The 27,638-nt window shown below is 37.0% G+C and overlaps 1 protein-coding gene across 5 annotated transcripts in view; it reads left to right on the top strand.

The window, feature by feature from the left end:
- Asns (asparagine synthetase (glutamine-hydrolyzing)) overlaps positions 1-12,452 on the top strand; it is a 153,988-nt gene extending 141,536 nt beyond the window's left edge. For all 5 annotated transcript variants that reach the window (XM_048785974.1, XM_048785973.1, XM_015488241.2 and 2 more), the window contains 10 exons: positions 331-568; positions 3,893-4,078; positions 4,305-4,406; positions 4,845-4,972; positions 6,215-6,341; positions 9,466-9,572; positions 10,018-10,118; positions 11,283-11,364; positions 11,455-11,610; positions 12,108-12,452. In XM_048785974.1, the coding sequence (XP_048641931.1) occupies positions 331-568; positions 3,893-4,078; positions 4,305-4,406; positions 4,845-4,972; positions 6,215-6,341; positions 9,466-9,572; positions 10,018-10,118; positions 11,283-11,364; positions 11,455-11,610; positions 12,108-12,317 (1,437 nt within the window). In that variant the 3' untranslated portion in view covers positions 12,318-12,452. The remainder of the gene's footprint in view (positions 1-330; positions 569-3,892; positions 4,079-4,304; positions 4,407-4,844; positions 4,973-6,214; positions 6,342-9,465; positions 9,573-10,017; positions 10,119-11,282; positions 11,365-11,454; positions 11,611-12,107) is intronic.
- Positions 12,453-27,638: the final 15,186 nt, after the last annotated feature.

Raw genomic sequence — 27,638 nt, 5'->3', positions numbered from 1 at the left:
GTGATGACTGTATATGTAAATATAGGTGTATTACATACAGAGTATGTATATAATATGAATTTTCATCCCTACATGCCTTAACTGTTCTGGTACATGCCACTGTACATCCCATTTATAAGATAGCAACTAAGACAGTAACCTTATGTTGTAAAGAACTACCAGAATCACAGGTTGAAATAAGCTGTATTTTGATAATGCCACAATTCTTCTAAACCACTAAAGTGCTTGAAATAATTATAAAGCACAGAAATACTGAATCAACTTTGCAATAAAAAGTTATTAGTGAACACACAAGCATGCTGACATTTTTGTTTTGCTCTGTTTCTTAAGTTGCAACAGCATTTTGAATTCGAATACCAGACAAAAGTGGATGGTGAGATAATCCTTCATCTGTATGACAAAGGAGGAATTGAGCAAACCATTTGTCTGTTGGATGGGGTGTTTGCTTTTATTTTATTGGACACTGCCAATAAGAAAGTGTTCCTGGGCAGAGATACCTATGGAGTCAGACCTTTGTTTAAAGCCATGACAGAAGATGGATTTCTGGCTGTGTGTTCAGAAGCTAAAGGTAATGAGGGAATTTTTTTGTGATTTTTCGTTCGTGTCCTGGTTTTGTGTTTTCTTCTAAATCATATTTGATAAACCCTGGGGAGGATCAATGACAATTTTACATGTGACTGTCATGGATCCTTAAAGCTATGTTTTCTTTTTAAACAGAGGAATGGGCCTCCCTGTTCCAATATTTAAATTCTGTAATCCTTGAGGTATGAGTCTATAGTACATTTATGTTTTTATTATGCTGATATACTCTGCATCTAGTTTGATCCTGAAGTATATTACAAGTTTTCCTGTGTCATATTGTAATCCCAGGGTTGGCCCTGTAGTTATTGCACTGTGGAACCTTATCATAGCTACTGTCACAGATATGTGTAACCAGCACTCCAGATAATTTTAGAATATTTTTTATCACCTCAAAAAGAAATCCTGTACCCTTTATCTATCATTCCCCTTCTCTTTTTATCTGTCATCTACAACATTCCTTACCCTATCCTCTAGCCCCTGGCAACTACCAATCTGCTTTTTGTCTCTGTGAATGTCCTATTCTGGATATTCCATATGGATAAATTCATATCATTATATGGAATTTTGTGAATTCTTTTACTTAGTAGAATATTTTCAAGATTTATCTGTGTTGTGAGCACTTCCTTTTTATTGCCAAATAATACTTCATTACATACCACATTTGTTTATCCATTTATTAATAATGCTGCTATAAATATTTGTGTGCAAGTTTTTGTGGACATGTGTTTTTATTTCTCTTAGGTATATACCTAAGAGTGGAATTCCTAGATCATATGGTCACTGTATTTAATTGTTTGTGGAATTGACAGACTGTTTTTCAAAATGGCTGTATCAGTTTATGTTCTCATCAGCAACATGTGAAAGTTTCAGTTCTCCATCTCCTCACACTTACATGTGAATATTTTGAGTCTAGCCATCCTAGTGTGTGTGACATGGTATCTTGCTGTGTTTTTGGTTTTGTATTTCCCTTCTGACAATGATGTCAAGAATCTTTTCATGTGCTTATAGGCTATTTGTATGTATTTGGAGAAATGTCTACAGAGTCTTTCCCATTTTTTTCTTCCTGCTGAGGATTATTTCATTAAAAATTAATAGACTTTTTTTAAAGAGAAGTTTATGGTCTCAAAAAATTTGAGTGGTAAGTACGGAGTGCCCATATATTCCCTCTGTCCTCCTAGTTTCCCCCACTGTTGGCATCTTGCATGACTGTTACATTTGTTATGATTGATGAATTGGTATTGATATATTAGCTGTCCATTGTTTACATTGGGGTTCACTCTTTGTATTATATAGTTCTTTGTATTTAACAAATGCATACTACCATGTATCTATCATAAAGTACCCATGTAGAATAGTTTCATTGTCCTAAAAATCTGTGATATCTGTGATTCACCATCATCTTTTCTCTTATTCTGGCTCCTGAACCCCTGGCAAGCACTGATCTTTTTAATGTCTATAATTTTCTCAAGAGTATTTTAAAGTTATACTCATATAGTACATAGCCCCATCAGACTGGCTTCTTTTACTTAGCAATGTGCATTCAAAGTTCCTGAATGTCATTAACTTTTTTTTTTTTAACATCAGACTTACTTGCTTTATTTTCAGTAATAGATGTTATCAGAATTTGGAGATTGACTGCATATCAGAAAGCATGTGTCTAGGGAAAAATATCTGATTTATCTTTTTTTTTTCTTTTTTCTTTTTTCTTAGTTGTTCAACTGAATGTCATTAACTTGATGCCCCCCTCCTTTTTTTTTTTTAAATCACCAAGTAATCCACTGTTTACAGAAGAGTTTATTTGTTCTACAGAAGAGTTTATTTGTCCCTTTCTGAATTACCCATTTGTAATTGAGTCATCTATCTTATTACTTAATTGTAATAATTCCTTGTATATTTTAGATACAAATCTCAGAAAGATGTTCAGCAAGATTGCAGTATACAAAATCAGTGTACGAACAGTGTATTTGATTGACATATGCAGTAAGCACTATACACTTTGCAGTGAATATTCTGAAAATGAAAGAAAACAATTCCATTTATAATGGCATCAAAAAAATAAAGTACTTAGGAATAAATTTAACCAAAGAGGTGCTAAACTTGTACTTTGAATATTGTAAAACATGATTAAAAATGTAATAAAATATAAATAAATGCAAAAGTATCCCATGATTATGGATCAAAAACTCAACATTGTTAAGATGACAGTACTCTTCAGTGCAATCTCTGTCAGAAACCCAGATGACTTTTTATAGAAATTGACGGGCTGACTCTAAAATTCATACTGACTTATAAGGGGCCCAGAATAGCCAAAACAATCATGAAAAAGAAGAAAGTAGGAGAACTTACTTTCCAGATTTCAAAGTTACTTAAAAAAAAAAAAAAAAAAAGATTCCTACTTCTACTGGGTCTCCTTTAGACCTTATGGGCTCTTGATATGGAACTATATAGTCTCAGTCCAATTTGTCTAAAATTTCTTGATTTTCTTGTCTGTATCCTTAACCCGTGCCCTTTTGCATACCCATTTTGATCTTGATACATTCTACTTAAAGCCTTTTCATTACCCTGTAGCCCTTGCAGGGGTATGTAACTCACTTGAGCTCTGGGAGCTAGTGAGAACATGTGGGTCCTTTGTCTGATCTTTGTAGTCAGAGATTACTGGGTTAATAAGCTCAGGTAGTAAATCCTGCTGTGTATTCTGTAGAGATAGGCAGTAAAACATTGACTTTCCTGTCAAAGGTAATGGTGATGTCTGTTTAGTAACTGCCTGTAGAAAGTTACTGAAGAAATTTAAGTTGTCTGCTTTTATGCATACATGGTATATAAAGATGATTGTGGGATAGATGTGTGACTTTTACATATTAACAGCGGAGCATTTTGCTTGTTAAAGGATCTTTTCTTAAAATACCTCAGTGATGACAAAGAAATGACTGCCATTATATCATAAAATTAACATTTAAATTCCTCCTTTTTCCCTTTAATTGTATCCTTTCTTTTTGTGTTTGTTTGCTTTATTGTAGAAAATAAGATTTTCCTGATCAGAAATTCAAGCTAGGGAAAGGGAAGGTTGGAGGTTCTTCCGTTGTTTTGAATTACTACAAATTAGTGTAATTTTGCTGTATGTCACTATGCCACTTTAATCTCCCTAGTAAGTAGATGGTAGAACTTTGGCTGATTAACCCCCACCTCCATTTTACTTATATAATGGACATGGATGTATATTAAAGGCGGGAAATAAGTAGGAATTTATAGGATGTTACTTAGTTACTATGAGGTGTTCCCTTATTTGAATATTATCTTTTTGGATTTGCAGGTCTTGTTACATTGAAACACTCCACAGCTCCTTTTTTAAAAGTGGAGCCTTTTCTTCCGGGACATTATGAAGTTTTGGATTTAAAACCAAATGGCAAAGTCGCATCTGTGGAAATGGTTAAATATCATCACTGTAGGGATGAGCCTCTGCATATCCTCTATGACAGTGTGGAGAAACTCTTCCCAGGTAACAAAAGCCCACCCACCCCTGCAGCACCCCCACCAAAGGAAAATGGTCATGTTCTCATGCCAGTATGTTTCCTAATTCACTTGGAGGTGATACATTGGGATTTGGCAGGCTCCCCAGTTGAGAGATTGCCATCATGGTGGAAGTGGGTGATTGTGGACCTCATTTCAATAACTAACGAAGCCCCAGCCTTTCTGGAGCTGTTTCATTTACTTTGTGTTTATAGGTTTTGAGATAGAAACCGTGAAGAGCAACCTCCGCATCCTTTTTGACAATGCTGTTAAGAAGCGTTTGATGACAGACAGACGTATTGGTTGCCTTTTATCAGGTGAGATCTTTTTTTAAAAAAAAAAAAAAAAAACTAGTAATATTTTTTGTATGTTTGTTTAAGTGAAATGATTTGTAGCCACCCTGAGGTTTGACTATAAAATATTTTTGTTCTAAGATTTAATCTTTCCTTTATTATAGGACATAAAAGTTTTTTGTAAGCTATTTAATATTCATATTAATACTGTAACTTAGAATTACACTGTTGTTGTATTACTAGTGTAAGAGCTAGTTAGTACACATTCTTTAGAACTCTAGTGATTTTAACCATTTCATATAGTTACCTTATCAAGTGTCCAATAAAAACATTTTTCTCTTATTAAGGTTCATTTTAATTTAAAAAACTTGGGGATCTTAAATAGTAAAACTACAGTCCAGATGTATATCATATGCATCCCTGTCTAATGCTAAGCACCTAACATGCTCTTTTTTTCTGCAGGAGGCTTGGACTCCAGCTTGGTTGCTGCCACTCTGCTGAAGCAACTAAAAGAGGCCCAAGTACAGTATGCTCTCCAGACATTTGCAATTGGCATGGAGGACAGCCCCGATTTACTGGCTGCTAGAAAGGTAAGACACTGTGTACAATCAGTGACTTGAAAAATTGTGCTCTATATGTGTAATATGAAATGAATTGCATTCTGCCATCATGTAAGACAAATTACAATAAATTAATAATTTACTAAAAATAAAATTTTAAAAAATGTAAGGTAAAAACGCTGTCTTTGCCCATTATGTATTACAGCAGTCTTGTTATTAGAATGAAAATCAAGCATAGATTCTATTTGTACCACTCTTTTGACCCTAGTAATTGTTTTGAATTAAATATGTTAAAATAGATTGAAATGCCTTTTGAACATCAGCTGAGTTGAATAGTGTCCTCTAGGTACTGTCATCTACCATGACCCATGTAATCCTCACAAAGACCCTGTAATAGTATTTCTGTACTTCAGAAAGTAAGGGCTTGGTGTGGTGGTATGATTGTGGCTTGGGGACTAGCTGCTGGTTTCGAATCCTGGCTCTACCATGAAAGTCCTTACTTATGTAATGGATATAAAAGTGTCTATAATGGGATAGTTTTGAGGTAAAAAAAAAAAAATATATATATATATATATATATATATATAAATTCATTTGAAATATGTGGAGTAGAACCTAGCATATGTAATAAGTAGTGAATATTAGCTGTTTCTATTTTTTGGTTTCTTTTTAATAAGTCATAATGTTTTGACCTATGGGCAGAGGGGGCTTGTACATATTCAGTGTGGGACATCTGGTTCTTGATCTGGAAGAACTTAGAATGGATAAGAAAGAGCTAGAAATCAATCTCAATGAGAGTTGATTGCAAAACAGCCTGAGAAAATAGAAGGAGCCAAGGGCCATTCTATGTAGGAATAACGCCCAGGGTCTAATATTAGACATTTTAGGAGTATAAAAAGGAGACCAAGTTCAAAGTGGAAGCACGTTGAACTAGAGAAAGATACTAGATTAGATAAAATTGGTGGGGAGTGAGGGATACTAATTGGGAGCCTCTTGACTCTTAGGTTTTAGTCTTGAAGTGGGAGGGGCTGATGGGAGATTTACTTCTTGTGGTTGAGAGGTCAGGAACAGGCAGAGGCACTTGGCAGCATGGGGCTTGAATGTGGTGGCCTGGAGAATTATTTCTTCTTACTGTGGTGACCTGGGGAATTATTTTTTCTTATTTTCCCTTGTTTATTTTTCACTACTAAATTCATCTTGTTTTGTGAGGTACTATCTGTTTCATTTTCAGGGTTATTTCCTTTAAAAGAATTTGAATATTTCTTTAATCAGGTGGCAAATCATATTGGAAGTGAACATCATGAAGTCCTTTTTAACTCTGAGGAGGGTATTCAGGCCCTGGATGAAGTTATATTTTCCTTGGAAACTTATGACATTACAACAGTTCGAGCATCAGTAGGTAAGATATTTTATGTTATTAAAAAGTTTTTTTTTTAATACTGAAGACAAATAATGAGGTTTTAAAAAATTATTTCAAGAATTGATGTGTTAGCTTTCTTCTGCTGTGACAGATATCTGAAACAATTAATTTAAAAGGAAAAATGGTTTATTTTGAAGCTCTTGGTTTCAAAAGTTTCATTCCTAATCAGTTGGCTCTGTTGTTCTTGAGGTGAGGCAGAACATTGCAAAAGACAGCACATGTTAGGGTAAAGCTGTTCTCCTCATGCTGACCCAGAAGGAAAAAAAAGGGGAGGGGCTAGGGTCCCAATAACTCCTTCCATGCACACCCCACTCATCTACTTCCTTCCAGTCGCTCCCACTTCCTAAAGGTCCCACTGTCTTCCAGTAGCTCCACAGGCTGGGAGCCAAGCTTTCAACACATGGGCCTTTAGTTTAAGAAATGTTATTTAAGAATGAGTTCATGGGGCTGGGGTAGTGAGTGGCTCAGCGGTAGAGCATTCGCCTAGCATAATTGAGGCCCTGAGTTCGATCCTCAGCACCATATAAAGCAATAAATAAATAAAATAAAAGTAATGGGTCCAAGTACAACTAAAAAATAAATATCTTAAAAAAAAAAAAAGAATGAGTACAAACAAAAGTCCTATATTACAAATTATTTAAGATCACTTAACAATTCCATAGATTTCTTTTGGAGTGAAGGAAATACTAAATGCGCAGTTTAGACTCCACATTTATGTTGTCACTGTTTATATTTCCCCAAAGAGTGGATACAATTTTTCACCCTTTTTCCTCCTTGTTTCTCTAGTTTCACTGTGCAGTTTCTTGGGCTATCAGTTGGCCTTCTGTATTTGTGAGTTCCTCATCCTTAGATTCAACCAATCGAGGATTAACAATATTTGGAAAAAAAAATAATTCTGTACTGAACTTGTGTAGACTGTTTTTTTCTTGTCATTATTCTCTAAGCAGTATAGTATAACAACTATTTACATAGCATTTACATTGTTTGTATTAGGTATTATAAGTCATCTAAAGATGACTTAAAGCACAGACATACTATGCCTCAGAGCGATTATGATTTCAGTTCTGGACCTCTTCAGTAATGCAAATACTACTAGAAATTGAATCATGAAGTTTCTGGTTTCCCAGTACATAAAAAGATATATTTACACTGAACTGTGTGATCTGTGAAGTATGCAGCTGCATTGTCTGAAAAATATATGTACATTAATTATAAAATTCTCTATTGCTAAAAAAATGCTAATAGTCATCTGAGCTCTTGGGAAAATAAGTTTGTAAGAAACAAAATATCTGAATCATAATAAAGCTAAAGCATAATAAAATGAGTCATGCCTGTGTACAGTAAGTTGTGTGGGGTTGTATGCAGATACTGTCCATATTATATAAAGGACTTGAACATTTGTGAATTTTGGTATTCACAAGGAAGGGGTCCTTGAAACAGTCCCCCATGGATACATGGATGGAACACTAGTCTTTGGAAAATGCGGGATTACGTGCATGTTGTAATTTATTTTCCTTAAGGAATTCTTACTTTAGATGTATTTTGGTAAATATTCCATCTACAACTTCAGTCACTAGCAGTTATTTAGCTTTACAAATAATGCTAGTTTTATCTGATGGATACATATTGATATAGAAAGTGTACCCCAAATCAAAAAAAAAAAAAGCCAATGTTGTTAAGCCTGTAAAATAACAGTAGCTTAGATAATCCTCTTTTTAAAAACATTTAACTTGGAGGACAAAAACAAAACAAAACAAAAAAAAAACATCTCTTGCCCTCTAAGACATTACAGTGAGTAAGTAGATACACAATTTATCTGTGTTACTGAAATTTAATGGGGTTGGGGGTAGGATTAGCAGGGGGAGTTTAAAAGTTTCCCTTGAGGAGAGGGAGGTAATTAAAAGAAAGGTTTAAAAGAGACCACTCGGGTTGGGGATTTAGCTCAGTGGCAGAGCACTTGCCTAGTACACACAAGGCTCTGAGTTCCTCAGCCCTGAGGGGAAAAAAAAGAGAGAGAACACTGGTTTAGGAAGATGTGGAGCAGGGATCAAGCAGACATGTTTCAATAACTTATGTAGCTGCCTTAACTATATAAAATTTGTAAATGGGAGTCTTGGGTGAAGTCAGTCCAAAAAAATTAAAACTAAACTACCTCTGTTAGTGTATTTTATGTGACTGTAATGAAATACCTGAGGTTAGATAACTTAAAAGGAGTTAATTTGGGCTGGGGATGTGGCTCAAGTGGTAGCGCGCTCGCCTGTCATGCATGCGGCCTGGGTTCGATCCTCAGCACCACATACAAACAAAGATGTTGTGTCCGCCAAGAACTAAAAAATAAATAAATAAATATTAAAATTTTTTTTTAAAAAAGGAGTTAATTTAAGTTGAAGTTTGGAGGCTGAAAGTTCAAACAGTGTGGCAGCCTGGCAAGACCCCCCCAGCTGTGCCACCTCATGGTGGATTGCATCCAGGTGGGAACATGCATGAGAGCGAGAGATTACAAGGAGACACAGGAGGCCAGCACTCAGGAAAGGGCTCTTTTATAATAATTAGCCCTTCCCAGAGCTAAGAGTCTCATGAGAACTACATCAGTCCCTTCCCTTACACGGGGATGTCTCCAATGACCCACCCAGCTCTTAGCATGCCCACCTTTTACAGATCCCACCACCTGTCACATGGCCACACTATAGACCAAGCCTACAATGAACCCTTGGGGAACAAATGACATATCTAAATCATAGTAAAACCCTTATTTTTGTGTATTAATACCAGCATGTAAAGCATGATTTTTATGTGTTTGAATATTATTCAGTTTAGCAAAATTTCAAGGTGTATGTTCTTGGTCTAAAAACATTAGAAATTTTAAGCTTGTTTACAAAATTGTAGAATGATTTCTGGCTGTTTATTGCAATGGTACAACTTTTGAATTAAGTACATATAAATGGCTTATCTCTGTGTAAGGTCATTATTTTGGAAACTATTTTCTGTTAATACAAAGTCTAGTATAATAGTAAAACCTGCAGTTGTTTCTGAAAGCCAAATAAAAAGATATTTTTGGTGGAGGGTTATGTTGACATTAACATTGATTTCTTTCTTACTTAAGGCATGTATTTAATTTCCAAGTATATTCGGAAGAACACAGACAGTGTGGTGATCTTTTCTGGAGAGGGATCTGATGAACTTACGCAGGGTTACATTTATTTCCACAAGGTGAGCACTCTGAAGCAGAGGACATTTGTGCTAGTAGGAAACATTTGACTGTTTTCTATTATCTGTCCTTTTCAGTGTTAGCAGTGACTTTTCTAAGTACCTTCTGAATTTATGAGGAAATCAATAGTGTCTGTTTCGTATTTCTTTGGGGAAGAAAGAAGTCTTAATAATAGTATCAGATGATTTTCATTCTTTAAAATGAACAAAGTTACAATCACCTTTCTATGTCTTCATCTGTTTTATCTGTTGTAATGTTAGCAGTTGTGGTAGGTGTGTTTTATAAGGCATTGCCTGTCTCTAACCAGACATTTACTCCTGTCCTTCCCCTTGCTTTGCTTTCTATCTTACCTACCTTTAGTGTTGGAATATGCTTAAAAGGGAGAAGTAAAAGTAGTTTGGTATGCCACAAACAAAGCTGTTGTTCTGTTCTTTCTTTGTAAAATAGGCACCTTCTCCTGAAAAGGCTGAGGAAGAGAGTGAGAGGCTTCTGAAGGAACTCTATTTGTTTGATGTTCTCCGTGCAGACAGGACTACTGCTGCCCACGGGTAACTTGACAATTGTTTAAGAAAAAAACCAGTCTTCAAAAATGGAAAAAGATCAGTGGCCAATTTTTTTTTTTTTTTTCCCAGTCGGTATATATGTAGTTAAGTATGACTTTTATGGAACAAATGAAACTGGTTTCTTAACTTAGTCCCCAAGTATTGGGCTGAAGTCAAAGTGCTATTGTGGTAATGGGGAGGAGGAGTCTTCTGTGGGTTGCCTCAGACAGTTTCCGTCTTTAAAGTTTAATAACATTCTACATCTGACCCACAGGGAAGGCAGCTAGAACTATTTTTAAGTCTTTTTAGAAAAAGCTAAGGCTGTAAACTCCATATAACAAGTATTGAGTGCCCACCATGCCTCTTTGATGCTGTAGTGACTCTAAGGGCACAAAGATAAGGAAAGTTTTATTAGATTATAAAACCAGGGTTCTCGTCCCCCTTGGCTAAAGTTTTCATGTTTTAACTGGTCATTGGAGAATTGACGACTCTTTATGTGATAAACAACTGGCGTTAAATATTTTAGTTTCTTCTACTGAATCACACTTAATTTAGGAAATAATTACATGGGAGATAGAGTTTAGGAAATAATTATATGGGAGATAGGGAATAAGCCTGATGCATGATTAATACCCTATTCTGTCTGCCCTAACCAGAGTCATTAGGATTCAGGGAACAGATAATGTGGCATTTGATGGAATATTGTGAAACATTGGTTTCTTTTGCATACTATATATGAAAATATTAATCAGTGGTTAAAAAATACTGAATTGTTATTGCAGTTGTTAATAAGAGAAGAAATTATCTCATCTAGAAAAAACTTGGAGTCAGTTCCAAACAACGTATATTCTTAATTATCAGCTCACTCATGATCCTTAACTTTTTCTGCTTTTCAAGTTATACATTTAACTTTTCATATAAGGGAAAGTAAAAGTAATAGTCTCAAAATTATAATCACACACAATAGATGAAATGATATTTATTATTTTGAATGAAGATTTCTGTATTCATCTGTTAGTGTAGAACAGTCAGTAGGAGGTTGTTGAAATGGCTCTATAATCCCAACATTAATCAATCTGGTTCCGTTGCTCGGAAGTTCTGAGCCTGAACCTAAATTGACAGGTGCTCAATACCCATTTTGACTTAGATCTTTCAATTTTCTCCTTTAAGCCTTGAACTGAGAGTTCCATTTCTGGATCATCGCTTTTCTTCCTATTACTTGTCTCTGCCACCAGAAATGAGAATTCCAAAAGTAGGTAAAATCAAGTCAACGTAAATACTGCCTGTTGCTCTCAGGTTACATCTGTGACTTTTGCTAATGCTTCTTCTGTTTTCATGTCAGAATGGGATAGAGAAACATCTCCTGAGAGAGGCATTTGAAGACTCCAACTTGATTCCTAAGGAGATTCTCTGGCGACCCAAAGAGGCCTTCAGTGATGGGATAACCTCAGTTAAGAATTCCTGGTTTCAGATTTTACAGGAATATGTCGAACATCAGGTACGAGATCTTTAGTTTGTGCAATAGAATAATTTAGATGCAGATCTGGAATCTCAGTTCTTTTCATGTTTAGTTTGAATGTTTGCTGTCTGTAGGAGAGAGTCATAATCTCTATAAATAGCATCTCTTTTAAAATAATTATGTAAGAAATAAGGAAAGAAGGTTTATAAAGTAGTATTTAGAATTGAAAGAGGGAGAGGGGAGGCTTACTAATCAGCACTGGCCATTTAACCTATTTTGGGATACTTACAGACATTAGACACAAGTGAATAAAATAACCTCTAAGTATTGGAAATATGCATGTGAATACTTTTTGAAAGTTAATTATAGCTGTGCATGTTATGGATATTGTAGCATTTTCCAAGTGATGTGTGTACAATTTATTGTACAATTTATTGTCATGCTTTCTCTTTATTTTGGTTTTGTGGTAACAGCAAACACAGGTATTTCCATGCCATTTAAAAGGCTGTTCTGCTCTTACACTCTTATTCTTACAGGTTGACGATGCGATGATGGCAGCTGCAGCCCAAAAATTCCCCTTCAACACTCCTCAAACTAAAGAAGGCTATTATTACCGTCAAATCTTTGAACAACACTATCCAGGCCGGGCTGACTGGCTGACCCATTACTGGATGCCCAAGTGGATCAATGCCACTGACCCTTCCGCTCGCACTCTGAGCCATTATAAGTCAGCTGCCAAAGCGTAGGCACTCTCCAAGCCGTGAAGTGAAAGTAGATGTTTCTTCTTGGGGTGTAGAGGCACTGGAGACAGTCAGGGGAGCAGTGAAAGTCAACCACTTAGGCCTACTTGGGCATGAAAAAAATAAAAGTCATACCTAAAACTTCGTTCTACTTATTTGTATTCCTACAGTTCTGTCATTAGAGGTAACTAGAAATGGAATAGCTGTGCCATATCACAGTAAGGAGGATACAGTGAGCTAGGCCAAGAGGGAATGGTCTGAAATCTACAAGAACTATTTGGAAGATGTTTGGGCCTCATGCACATGTGGTCTCCCAGTCCTTGTCTCATCCTAGTGTGGTCCTCTTGTGATTGCCCTCTTAGTTCTGCCCACATTCCTTACAGTAGGCTGGAGATGTGAATCCTTTATAGGAGTTTGGGACCATTCTATTGTGTAATATAGTGATTCAGTTTTTTCTTTTGTAGGTTGAGCCATTGACCCTCCTGGAGACTATTTTTCCAGAACTGAGGTCAAACTTTTAAATGAAGTGATCTTTGGTGTGATTGTTCAGCTCTACTGTTGTACCAAAGTGGTTACATAGACAATATATAAACTAATGGGCATGGCTGCATTCTATTAAAACTTTATAAACAGACCTCGGTCCCTGTTCCAGAGCAATAACCCAAGCTGTGCATTTCCAATAAAAGGAACAAAAGTAGGTTTCTCCTAGTTGGAGAAATAGGAAATTCAGAAACATTTAATGAAAGGTAGATTTTTTGTTTGAATGCTCACTGGTTTTTTCAAGATAGCGTATTCAAATACATAAGAAAGGTGAATTTAGCTATTAAAGACTTTTGAAAAGGGAAGGGTTGGTACACAGGTAAATATAAGAATGATTGATGGGAAAAATGGGTAAGCCAGAAATTTAGTAGGTTGGAAGATGAGGAATTGATATTAGCTGTAGGCCTTCATCTATAATTTAGAAATGCTTCCAAGAATCTAAAGAATGTCACTAATATTGGATGGCTTTTAATGATTGTCTTGTATGTGTAGGTGCATAAATTGTTTAAATACAGCATGATTTGTCTCTGGGTATGTATTCCTGGTAAAGTGTCACCCAGCCAAGCTAAGTGGTGTTAAGAATGCTTGGGAAACTTGGTTGATAATGATAACACAATGTACATTGCAAGATTAAGTATGGCGTAAACCATGAACTGCCAGTTTGTAAGGTTGTGGGGTTTGACTTCACATTTTTAACTTTAGTGACTGTGAGATCTGGAATATTCAGGTACCACCCAGAAATTTGGTGGTTGAGATACTTAGTTAAGCCAATTTCATATCATCAAACTGGCAGCAACTTGCTAGATTTCAAGCTACACTTAAGATCCATGTAAGTTTTTTTTTCTTTTTTTTTATTTGCAGGTGGCGGGGGTACCGTGGGGCACTTGACCACTGAGCCACATCCCCTGTTTTGTATTTAGAGACAGGGTCTCACTGAGTTGCTTAGTGCCTCGCTTTTGCTGAGGCTGGCTTTGAACTCGTAATCCTCCTGTCCCAGCCTCCTGAGCCACTGCGATCATAGGTATACCCCACTGCGCCCGGCCCATTTAAGGTTCTTGGCACACATTATAAAGTGGCTAAAAGTGGCAGTCTCTGGGGCATGTTCTTGTAACTCAGCCGCTTTCAGATTGGCCAAGCCTGTTTTCCTGGACCATTCTGGTCTTGGTAATTCAGTGATGAGGAGGCACATGGTATCTAATACACACAGCACCACTAACAAAAAATTGTTTTTGAGGAGTGAACTAAAAGAACAGCTGATGTGATCCTGTCGTTTCTGCCTCATGAGCACTTTATAATAAAACAGCCTGCTGCTTGAAGTTCCTCTCACTTTGATCTAATATCTGCTCTAAAAAAGATATCATATAGTTTGACAGTCTTTTTATACTTTTATTTTTTAAGAAAGTGAATGTGGGCTGGGTGTATAACTCAGTGGTGGAGCACATGCAGAGCACAAGGACCTGCGTCCAACCCTCAGCACCAAGAAATAGAAACCACAGAATATCCTATCACTACTTTTTAAAGAGTTCTAACACATCCTTGCAGATCTCTTGCTAAAAAAGACACCATTGTGCATGTGTGAATCAATTATCTTGGATAACACACAGCTTGAAAGTATCTTAAGTCTTTTATAAGGAAAAAATATAGAAAGAAGCTAGCTTATCCTGAGCCTGTGAGCCTTCCCACAGATGATGCCCTCTTTGTGGGAAGTTTCCTTGTGTCAAGATTGTTGTATGAATAGATCTTGTTGAAGCCACAGGGGCCAACCGTACTCCGTAATTCCTCCTGTTTGGGGGTTGCCTTGGTTTGGTCTGGGGTCTGTGCTAAGGGGTCCTTTGCATTACCATGGAAGGGAAACCTGGCTGTGAAGAAGTAGAGTGAAAGCTGACAGGGAGGTGGTTACAGAGACTAGCCATGTGTAGTGTGTGAAGCTCTATCGCCCAGCACATACCCATTCACCGTCCTAAGCAAATTATTCTGTCAGTCTTCTCAACCTTAACTGCAAGTGTGGCAGCTTTGATTTTCTTTAAAAGTGGCCACTGCAGTATTCCTGATCCCATGTACCCTACTCAAGCCTTGCTATTCTCTAAATAAGCAGTCTACTTACACTCTCTATGAGCCTGGCAGGATTTTATGGTTGTTTTGAGTAGCAGAATTTGGTGGAAGTGATGCTGGGTGACAAAAAGTGATTTGGGGCAGGAGTAGTGGTGCATGCCTGTAATCCTAGCAGCTTGGGAAGCCGAGGCAGGAGGATCACAAGTTCAAAGCCAGCCTTAACAACTTTTCCAGGCCCTGTCTCAAAAAAAAAAAAAGGGCTGGGGGCTGGGGATGTGGCTCAGTGGTTAAGGGCTCCTGGGTTCAGTTCCTGGTTAAACACCCCCTCACAGCACATGCACGCGTGGAAACACACACACACACACAATTAAGTGACTTGGCTTCTGCTTTCTCTTTGTACATGTTACAAGGAAGCATTGGCCTCATGGAAAGGCCGGGTACAAGAGTTTGAGTGAAGGTCAACTGTTAACTACCACCAGACTTGTGATAAAGCCTCTAGAAGGTTCCAGCTGCTAGTCTTTAAGTCTCTCACCTGAGCCCCCAAGCATGGGGAGCAGAGAAGCCATTATGCATATAATAAGTGGTCAGTGATAGTGTTAAGTTTTGGGTAGTTTCTTATATAGGTACAGTAACTGGGACAGGTGAACACCATTACCCTAGTTTTACACAGGTAATGTAAATCACCAGACCCAAGAGTTAATTACTAAGTGGTACAGCCCCAAGTTAGCCAGACAGATTGGCTTCAGAGGCTTTGTGCTCTTCTTTCCTGGCTATTCCTGCATTGTCATCATGGAACTTTAGCCTGTGTCTCTGATGGGAATTGAAATACTAAGGGAAAAGACTTCCATTGGGTTTTCTGGGGATCAAGAGCAGGGAGAGCAGGATGCTGATCAGGGGATCAATGTGCAGCTATCATTTTCTGTGATGGCATAGGCTCAGTGATGCTGAAAAAACCCCAACATTTAGGTGCATTAGTACAACAAAAGTTTATTTTTGTTGAAACTATATGCCAATGGAGGGCTGTGCTCTTTATTGAGGGGTTTATACTCTGGGCATCCAGACCATTGCAGGAAAAATCTTGACTCATACTTCCAACATCAACAAGGGAGGGGTGGAGAAAGTGGTGAATCATGTACTGAAACATAAGGCTTCCACTCTGAAGGGACACATCATTTTGGTTCAGATCCTGTACTAGTCACATGACCACCACTAACTTTGGAGAAAAGCACCAATGACTCCTCAAATCCACTCTTTGGACATCAAATAATCTGTTCACCCTCATGTGTATGAAACATACTCACCTCCTTTTCAAGAGTGATAACCTAAGAATTCCATTCCACCATGGTTTTAGGTCCTGAATTCAGACTCTGTGAGTGATGTACTGATAGGGGAGTCTGTTTCAGGGCTGAGAAGTGGCATTTCTTCATGAACTAAGAATCTGCTCTCCACCTGCCTGATATGTAATAATAATAATAATGTAATAATAATGCAGCGGCAAACAACACCTATTCAAAAAGGAGAGAACCAGAGTAATTTTGATGTGCTGCTAATTCACCATTTAAAGGCCCCCATGTTCAGCAAAAAGTTGTCCTTCATGGTCATCAGTAGCTAAGATGTCAGGATGTTGGCAGTAAGAAGCAGGAGTGAAAGGGTGGAGGAATCAGTACCTGGCGTGGGGGGCAGTGGGAACACTTTGAGGAAGGGCTGATTTCTAGCAATATTATCAATAATATCAATTGCTGATTCTTAGCAATACAGCTAATTTGGCTCAGGCATTCTAATTTTGGCTACAGAAAAAGAGTTATCAGTTATTGATCATCCTTCCCAATTGATGAAGATCGCTTGAGCTATCATCAATCAACACAGCAGCTTGGGGAGGTGTGTACTCTTGAGCTCATCCCCATTGGATAGATAAGGGAGGTGGTATACAGAGTAAGTTTGTTGCCAGCTTAAGGTCACATGGCTAAGTATTAGGAGGAGGATATTTGATGCCAGGTTCCAGGGTTTTAGAAACTTCCTACTGTGAGCAACCTTTCAAAGGAACAGAAATATAAAGTGTAATTATGGAAAAAAAATTATATTTTAAACAGAAGTATATATTTCCACTCTTGAGTATTTCATAAGCTATTTAGCACATCTAATTTAAGCTCAGTTTTCTATTTCCATTTTAAAAATTGGTAGTAAACATACAAGTACACTTGTGATTAGATCTTTTATGAGTTCTTTTCTTGATTTCAAGACCTAACTAGCCAGTAATTGGGTACCAAGAAATTAATTCATAATTTTCCTTTCAACTTAGAGAATTTTAGATAATGCTGAGGGTAAAAGCCAGTATATTTTAAAAATTGCTGCAGTATTAAAATATATGATTGCTGAGGACTAATAATACAAAAAAACACAAGGTGGCAGTCATGATATACTTTTCTCTTCAGGCAATTTTGTGCATTTCTCAAAGGCACTGGTGTGGAAAATCTATTTTATGCTATATTGAAGAGAGGACATGTTCATTTCATTGGATAAATCCAAGCACAGATGCTCCATAGGTAATTATTGATCAGTTTTAACTCAATAACAATATGGCTATTGTACAGGTCCCTATGAGCTTATATAGGTATTTTTTTCTGAAACCTTTCATTTCCTCTTTCCTGAATTCCCCTGTCCTAAACATACCTGCAGAAAATGTGTCCTTTTAAAAATGAAATCACTTATAATCTGGAAGGTAAGAAAGGATGTGGACAACCCCAGATCGCTTTATTTACTTTATGAATGTAATTAAAATCTGCATAACTGTCATTTTCCTAATCACTCATTCTACCTAGCCCTGATCATCACAGTTTATTCAAATACAATCAAAAGACAAAACATTTATCAGTTATTGATACATAATACATAACTTTGCACATAATATCAGCTAACGTACTGTGTGCTTAACACTGGCCTAAGCCCTTACTCAGTGTGTAACACCTTGAGAGACACCTACTATTGTTGCCATCCCTATTTGAAGATTAAAGAAACAGAATGCACAGCAGACTAAACACTGAATAAGATGGTCAAGTTGTGGTTAATGGAATTGCTGTCAATTATAATGAATAGCACAGAAAAATATTCTATACTAGCAAGGTGATTTTCATATGTGGTTAGATGACTCATAGAAACTTGGTGAGCCCTAATTACAATGACCATCTTTCTGTGCTGTCTTTAGTTCTCACCAATAAAGCAGCAACTCCTCTCTATTAACCTTATACTTTATGGACTTGAGTTCTTGAGCTGAGGATTTAGTGGGAATGCTAGAAGTTATGGAGCAGGTGGTTTGAAAATGGAGGGACAGGGAAGAACCCTATATGTTGGTCTATTTCAAGGGTAAAACGAATGACTCATTATCCAGTAGCAGGTTTCTGAGACTATGCATTAATTGAAGAGCTCAGATCAAATTGTATAAATTACTAGCTTGGAATCTTTGCTAGAACACACTGAATGAAGCATTATATCAATCCTCTTGCATTTTCCTCTGACCATGCTACATTATGTTGTAATTGTCATAGGGATTATTGAGGATGTGTGGCTTTCAAAGACCACAAGGTGGGGCAAGATAATATCCAACTGAATATGTTCCATAAGCTTTATGTCAGTGTTAACATATGAATCTGTCTCTATGTGCATGCACACATTTGTAGTTTAGCACTTTCTTTGTGATCATAGGTTAAAACCATAACCTCAGTCGCCAGCTTGTAGCCGATGAAGCCCACTCAGGCTGCTCCCACAGGGACTGTGGATGGCATCACAAAGTTATCTCATCTTTACACCCAATCCTTGGAGAAAGGCTAAACCTTAGGGGAACTTCCATATGGGGAACTTTGGAGAAGGCTGCAGCTGTGAGCTGTTGAGGGCTAGCATTCACAGTAGCTGGGGAATTTGGTGTACCAATTTGGTAAAGTGGATGGGTGGACAAAGGACCAACAACATCCCTACATTTTGCCATTTTAATATCTACAAATGTGCAATGAACCTTACAGAAATGATAATTGGATATGCAAACTGCTAATTTTTCCTCCATCTGCACACTAAATTTAAGCCTATAACTTTAACAGTCTTGTGTGTATGTTTTCACTTAAAACACCACTGTATTTTTGGTGAAGTAAACCTTCTAAAATCTTTTTCTCCTAAATATTTTAGTCTCTAACTCTTTCTTTGCACCTAGATGGTTTATTTATTTATGTATTTTTGCCTTGAAGTGCCACCTTAGGTGCCAATTGAGAAATTGGCAATTTCTCAATGCCTCCCCCAGTCCTCCTAAAGCTGGAATGCTTTCTTGTTACCAAGTCCTCAAAACCTGACACATTCCCATCATCATTATACTATAGTGATGCTGTAGAATGATCTATGTGTCTGAGTCAGCCAGTTTTTCCAGGAAAACAGAAGCTTCTTCATGTTTTCTGGGCATAAATGGTTTGCTATTAGGAATTAGAGACTTACTAGACTATGGGAAGAGCTTGGGGGTTGGAGGCATGCAACTAAGGCCAGGAAATCATGGGGAGAGGAGCTGTTGCTGAAGATCTCTACCTCCAGTAACAGCACAGGTGGTTTTCCGAAGCTTACCAGGAAGCTGCTGCAAGTCTTAAGAATCCCTGGGAGTCTCCTGCTGTTGTAGGCTGCAGCAGTAGCAGGAAACCATTCTGAATCTCATTTGATAAAGAATCTTGCTGAAGTCATTTCTATAAGGTACAACTTCTCTTTCTCTTCCCTTTTTCAAGTCTTGAGCAACTTTATGGGCAGCTCCACAGTTCAGGAAGAGGATGGTAGGAGAAGATCCTAAAAGGGATGGTGGTTTTGCTCAGTTGATAACAGGCAATCTGTCACAATGCTTGATGATAGATGTAAAAAAAAAAGTCCAAAAGTTTAGTTAAATAACCTAATTGGTTTTATTTGCCATTTATGAATCAGGAAACATCTAAAAATAGAGAGGTTCTCCATCAGACATGGCAGAATAGTTGTAGGGCAGCTTGAACAGGAATAAGAAAGTAACATAATACAAAGAGTAGATTGCTTAACATCAGTTTACTGGTAAAGGTTAAAGTCAGAATTTCCGTATCATGTTGGCTACAGATGGCCTGTTTGGGGCTTTGGGTTTTCTCTCTCACATTTCCCTGATTTCTCAGAAGTTCTGATCAACAATTTAATTTCACTTGGGCAATGTGGAACTTTAGCACAAGTGATTCCATTTTGGTTTGGTTTGTTGGAATTTAGTGAAGAGGCTCAGCTCAAATAAGTGATCTTTTATAAATTTTATTTAACATGCATTATGAGCTTCTAACCAGGTAGAGAATATAACTTACCCATTGTTATGTTCTCAGGGCCTAGTGCAGTTCCTGGAAAAGATACTCAATAAATATTAGGAAATGACTGAGTAAGTCAATGAGGAGAGGGCAATAACTCCTGGAAACCCCATGATTTGGGTTGTGTTGTAAATAATGCCATTATAGATCAATGTCATTCTCCAGAAGAGCCTTATATTTGTGATTTATGGTAGAGATAATGGTAATTCAGGATGATATCTTTGCCGGGCTGATCAGAACTGTCACATTTCTGAAATTTAAAATACTCAGTAGGAAGGAAGCTTTGAAAGTCAGGCACTGAAGCTGGTGAGACACCTTGGGCTAGAGTGTTAAACTATAACACCTCTTTTCAACTTCAAGAGCTCAAGAATCATTTGCATATTGAGATGCCACTAGGTGGTGCTCTTGCTTGTTTGTGTAGCTGGCCATTGACTTCCAGACAAGGAGATTGATAAGGCAGTCACAAATGTTACAATTCTTTTAAAACAACTGAGCTGTCCCTCAAATAAGAACTATAACATTGACTTACTTGATATTAGATACACACAATATTTCAAGTAAGAATTAAAGCAAACCTGAAGATTAAAGAGCAAATTAGAGCATAACATAATGCTTTCACAATCCTAGAGTTACAGTACAACTGGCACTAGAATCTTGTTCTCTAAGTGTCCCCAGGGGCTCTTATCCCCAATTACCCTGTCCCCGCTTCCCATGTGTGTGGGATGATTCAAAAGCTTACTGTCTTACTTTTGAAGTCTATGGCGGATTCACCCCACCCCCAGCCAGTGAGTAGGTTCTTAAATTAGCTCAAATTATGCTTAAGAGTTGAACATGACAAATAGAGGCAAAATTGCTACAGCATGACTAAAATCCTTCTCTTTAAGGTCCATAAATTTCTTTTAAACCAAAGTAAAGCTCACTGGTGTCCCTAGTCCAGTTTTTGTATTAGGCATTATTTTTTTTCCTTATTTATATGGAAGGATTCTTTATATATTTAGGTTATTAACTTTTACAATATGTTTCTAGTTTGTTGTCTTCTATTTTTATTGTATTTTGGGGGGAGGTTATGTAGAATTTCACCTTTTATTTACTCAAACCCTGTTTTCCTTTAAGGTTTCTGATTTTAGCTCCTTTATTTGGTATCACTTAGCTAGAAGTGGAGGCAAGGATGAGCAGTTTTATGGCTCATTACAAATTATCCTCTAGAATTAGTTTTCTTTTCTATCTTTAGTTTAGGATTCTCCTAAAAAATTCTTGATCCTTACAATAATGAAATTACTTATTTCATCCTTTTGTTCTTAGGGGGAAACTTTCCAATGGGAGGGAGGGCAGCACTATTTCCCTAGGGGCAATTTTGAAGTCTATGGAGGCATACTTGACTGTCATAATTGAGAGAACCTACTGGCACTTAGTAGGTGGGGTGCAGGAATACTAAACATCTTGTAATATACAGAATGAGGAATTGTTCCTCCTGAATGCCAGTATCATCTCTGATTGAGAAACACTGAGCTAGACTATCATCCACAGACATCTTTAAAAAAATACCAGCCTCGCAACATTCTACCAAGAATATTTCCATTTAAACCTTGATGGTAGTGTATGTTTTCCAGCAGTGTATGTATTATATATGCAGACATAATGGAATGGAACATATAAACCTTTGCTTTAACAGCAGATTACATAGGCTAGAGTTGAGTCTGGGCACTGGACAGATACTCAGCTTATGACTGGTTATCAATTTCACTTATCAAGTACATTAAATTACTGATTTCCATGGAAAGTGTTACAGAGGGTGTTAAAAATAAATTAATTGAATCTGTCAACTAAGAACAGTTACAGTCTTAGTGATTCTCCAAAAATATAAAACAAAAATATGTGCTTGCGGCTGCGGCATGTGCTGTTGGGGATACATCCATTTCCCACCTTTATCAGGCTTCCCATTTCATATTTTCTAGTAAAGACTGCAATCTCAGAGTTGTCAGTGCAGCTGCTTTTGCTCAATATTATTTTTTTGATTGCTGTGGGTGCTGTTTGTTCCAATGCAAATGTGTGGAGGGCAGGAAATTACCAAGTCTGTTTTTATCTGTGAGTACATTGTTCCTGGAAATATAATTATTTTGTCCACTTGAAATTGCCTTTGATAGAATGACAAATTGGTATAAACCAGACGTGTTTTCTTGCCTGCAGATGGCAGTGATTATTAACTTGTCATTCTAAATACAAGGTGTTGGTTTTACCCAGTTCTAAGGTGTTATACTAATGGCAGTGCTTATTGTGTTCTAATAGAAATTAATAAGATTCAGACACCATCTTTGGAGGGGATACTGAATTTGTATTCTTAACATGATGCCATTTACAATATTAAGTAACCAGACATGGAACTCAAAATTTATTAAATTAACATACTTCACCTGATTAGTGAAAAAAGAGCTTAAAAACAACATTTGATTATTGTGGCTAAACCCAAGTAATGCATCTTGGAAAATAAGATTCCAAAATATACTTCAGCTATTATAAACTTTGTGCTTTTAAGTTTTAGCTCCTGAACAACATGTAGCTGTAATGTTGATTGTTCTTTGAAGACATCAGCAAAATACATTCTGGAATGCAGACAACAAACAATGCCATCCAAATGGATGAAGTTGTCTATCTGAAGTAGTACAAATCAAATCACAAACACCATCTTCCTCTTATATAAGCTCTTGGATAATGTGTGCAGTTCTAATATCATGAGGGTGATATGGTGGAACTGTGAAATCTGGGAAGGATCCTCTAAAATGGCCAAGGGAAATGAATAAGAATTATGTGAGGGTGAACTTGGAAGATGAGCCTTCCTCAGAACAATAAATTGAGAGTGGTAAGAATCCCCCTCCCCTTCCTCCATGGCCATTGGGCATTATTTTACCTTGGGCATAGAAAGAGGTGGGGTTTTTTTTTTGTTGTTGTTGTTGTTTATAATTTGGAAAGCAGTATGGAGATTTCTTGGAAAGCTGGAAATGGAACCACCATTTGACCCAGCTATTCCCCTTCTAGGTCTATTCCCTAAAGACCTAAAAAGAGCATGCTACAGGGACACTGCTACATCGATGTTCATAGCAGCACAATTCACAATAGCAAGACTGTGGAACCAACCTAGATGCCCTTCAATAGACGAATGGATAAAAAAAATGTGGCATTTATACACAATGGAGTATTACTCTGCATTAAAAAATGACAAAATCATAGAATTTGCAGGGAAATGGATGGCATTAGAGCAGATTATGCTAAGTGAAGCTAGCCAATCCCTAAAAAACAAATGCCAAATGTCTTCTTTGATATAAGGAGAGTAACTAAGAACAGAGTAGGGACGAAGAGCATGAGAAGAAGATTAACATTAAACAGGGATGAGAGGTGGGAGGGAAAGGGAGAGAGAAGGGAAATTGCATGGAAATGGAAGGAGACCCTCAGGGTTATACAAAATTACATACAAGAGGAAGTGAGGGGAAAGGGAAAAATAATACAAGGGGGAGAAATGAATGACAGTAGAGGGGGTAGAGAGAGAAGAGGGGAGGGGAGGGGGGATAGTAGAGGATAGGAAAGGCAGCAGAATACAACAGACACTAGTATGGCAATATGTAAATCAATGGATGTGTAACTGATGTGATTCTGCAATCTGTATACGGGGTAAAAATGGGAGTTCATAACCCACTTGAATCAAAGTGTGAAATATGATATATCAAGAACTATGTAATGTTTTGAACAACCAACAATAAAAAAATTAAAAAATAAATAAATAAATAAATAAATAAATTCCTATGTTCTTACAGTCTGAGTGTTGAGAATGTATAGAAGATAAAAATGTAATAATGTTTGAAATGAAGTACCCAAATATGGGATTTCCTAATATTTTTCAAAAGGGAAAAAATGGAAGTTTTAAGGATATGTCTGTATGTCTGGTCTTTTGAGGCTGAAATAACTGAGTGAAGATAGTTCTGCCTGTCTACAAACTACTCTGGGTTATGGAGACAGATTGCTTGAGCTGGCAGGACTTCAAGTTAACTCCATGCCAATGCTTATATTCCTCGTGTCATCAGAATTACAAATCAACTTTGAAAGGCAAATATAAATTACTGTACCATTATGAATGTAGACAATTCACAGATGTATTGGATGGTCTTATTAGAGGTGTTCAGAGGGACTGGACAACATCTTGTTGAAGATGCCAGAGGAGATTTAGGCATTAGATGTGGCCAGATTAGATTTGTGATCCTGTGACTACTTTTGTGAACTGACTGTTAAGGGAGGAAAATGAGGGTCAAGTGTATGAGCAGGTTGAACATGAATATACAGTGTTTTGAATTAGCAACAGACAGGAGCTGCCAGCTATCATTTCCTTTTTTTCCCCTCCCTCCAAGTTGAAATTTCTTCACTTATTTATTCAAAAGATATTTATGAAACTCCTCCTCTGAGCTGGCATTAGGAGACAACATTACTCTCTCAAAACATGTTTATTTGGTGGATAAATTATGAATACAAATTGTGTGTTAGTCATCTTTCCACCACTGGGACTAAATACTTGGAGAAAACCACGGAGAGGAGGAAAGATTTATTTGGATCACAGTTTCAGAGGTTTCAGTTCATGTTAATCCAACTCCATCCAACTGCTTTGGGCCTCAGGGGAGGCAGAACATCGTGACAGAAGAGTGGGGCAGAGCAAAGTCACTTCATGGCAACTGGGAAGGAGAGAGAGAGCGAATGAGAGAAAAGATACAGGGACAAGATATATCCTAATATCCTTTCAGGGCATGCCCCCAGTGACCTACATCCTCCAACAAAGTCCTACCTCCTACAGTTTCCACTGCCTCCCAATAATGCCATCAAACTATGAATCAATCAATGAATCAATCCATTGATGGGGTCAGGGTCCTCATGATTGAATCACTTTCCCAAAAGCCCACATCTGAACCTTGCTATATTGGGGACCAAGTCTTCAACACGTGAGGCTTTCAGGGACATTCCAGATAGAAACCATAACAAGTAGCAAGATGAAGAATAGATAGGTTTCCCTTCTCATGTGGGCAAAAAGAAAATAATGAGAAAGTAATGAGAAATAGAGGAACAGAATTGAAGAGATGGGATGTAGATCTACTAAAAAAATAACCATAATGTAATATGTGTTAAGTTTCTCTTGTGCTGCTTTAGCATCATCATAAATTTTGAAATACTGTGATTTCATTTTCATCTGTTCAAAATACTTTCTTTTTCTTTTCTTTTTTTTTAATCTGTGGATTTCTTAGGAAAGTATTATTTAGTTTCTTTAGTAGTAGGGGATTTTCAGATTTCTTCCTCTTATTCATTTCCTAATTTAATTACACTCTGGCAAGAAAGTATACTTTGTATCATTTGAATTCTTTTAAATTTCTTGAGTTTTTTTTAAATGACTATACAGATTGCAACTCATTGGAATTGATAGTATATTATCAGCTTAAGTAAAACTACCTGTTATAACAAACAATTCACAACTGCCTGTAGCTTAACATAAAAAATGTTATTATATTTTTCATAGCCGAAAGAGTGCTTGGTGAGCAAATTTTCCAAGACAATTTAGGTACACAGTTTCTTTCACTTAGTGACTCCATCATCCTCTAAGTTCTCTTCAAATTTCTACATTGGAATCTCTGCATTCAACTGCCTGAACGTACATGAAAGTGTACATAAGAAATTTTAGAAGTTGATTCTGGACATGCTTTAAATCACTTCTCATCACTTTCCATTAGTAGAAACCTGATCACATAGCCTAAGATAATTGTTAGTGAGAGGGAGGGGGTGCAGAAAATAATGCTTAGGGGTATTCTCAGGACAAGGATAAGTCTAGAATTATCTGAAACAGTCTGCCTTAGATGAAGTCTTTGTATTCCTTGATTTTTTAAACTTTCTGAAGTTATTGGTTACTTGCATCTCTAAGGAAATCATCTCAAGCTTTCTTTCTGTAAAACTGCAGAGAATTTCAATGAAGCCTTTATAGGATTATTGCTTTTCACCTATTACCAAATAGCTGTTCCTGTTTTTTGATATTTTCTCTCTACTACTTCAGTTTTTCACAATTCACTACAAGTATGAATACTGATCCCTTTCTTCATTTTCTAAGACCACACTTTTTTCATTTTTCAATAGATGATGAACAGTAGTGGTTATTAGCAAAGCTTTATTAAAGCCCTGGATGAACAATCAAGGGAGAATTTCAACATGGAAACAAAGTTACTTGACGTTGCTATTTCAAAACTCCAACAACAAAATACTACCAGAGTAGGCTCCACATGGTCATTTCTCTCCAGATCTCTGGATCTGGCATATTGGCATGAAACTGAAGATCATTTTAGGGCCATTCCCCCCATCTCCTAGTTTCTTTATCCTCTTCCAAAGGCCTTCTGTAAACAAATAAACCACACAAACAAATGCACCAGCAACTGTTTCTCAGCTACCAGAAGAAATCAGCAAAGGGCTTTTTTAAGAAAACCAAAGCTGTTGGATAACCAACCAACAAAACAACAACAAAACCAATAGGAAAGAGTTTCTCTGCTAAAGGGAAAGATGTTTTACCTAATTATCCTGAATGATTTCAAACCCTTTAAGACTCACCATTTCTCATATTAAGTAGTCTTTTGCCCTTGCTTTGTCCATCTAAAAAGCCTTTAAGTAATTTCTCCAAAAAACAATTTTTCTCTCAGTTCCTAGAAAAACTACTTTGCTCTGTGTTTAGTTTCTTTGTTTGAGTCCCTCTGGCATTATTTCCTTTTACACTAGTGGTCTATTTGAATAATATATTCATAACTTTATGGATTTGTTTAAAAAGTGAGAGGAAATCTGAGCTTTCCAAGAATCCTTAGGAAAATAGCACAGCCTGCACATTAGGATCATCTAGGGAGCTTAAAAAACTCTTGGTTCTCAGACCACACTCCAGACCAATTAAATTAGAAGGGGATCAAATGGGAGCTGGATATGGGTGTGCTTTTGCATGCTCTTCCTGTGATTCCAACATGCACATAAAATCGAAAGATACTGGATTAGAGAGAGATCTATCCTTGATTTCAGGAAGTTAACTTTTTGGATGATGGCTAAATTGCAACAAGATTTATGTGTTTTCTAAAGTAAAGAGCTAGGTATACATTTAGAGCCATTTTTCTTGGGAAATAGCCTACAATTCTCTTGGATTGTCGCTGTTTGGAGATGCTGACACTGGGATATGATGTATAAGCTTCCAGATGGGATTAGATTGCAGAATTTTCTGCAAGCAGTAGCATCAACCATAGTAATAACTTGGATGTCAAATTTGTACATTTCAAATCTGGGAATGATTCCATTTACCAGTTGAATTTTATCTAGGGGTTATTAAAACATTTTACCATAATTATAATTTAAAGCA

The sequence above is a fragment of the Marmota marmota genome, unplaced genomic scaffold (genome assembly GCF_001458135.2).
Source record: "Marmota marmota marmota unplaced genomic scaffold, marMar, whole genome shotgun sequence".
Lineage (NCBI taxonomy): Eukaryota > Metazoa > Chordata > Mammalia > Rodentia > Sciuridae > Marmota > Marmota marmota.
Note: the sequence above shows the minus strand (reverse complement) of the source record. Positions and strands in the feature narration are given on the sequence as shown.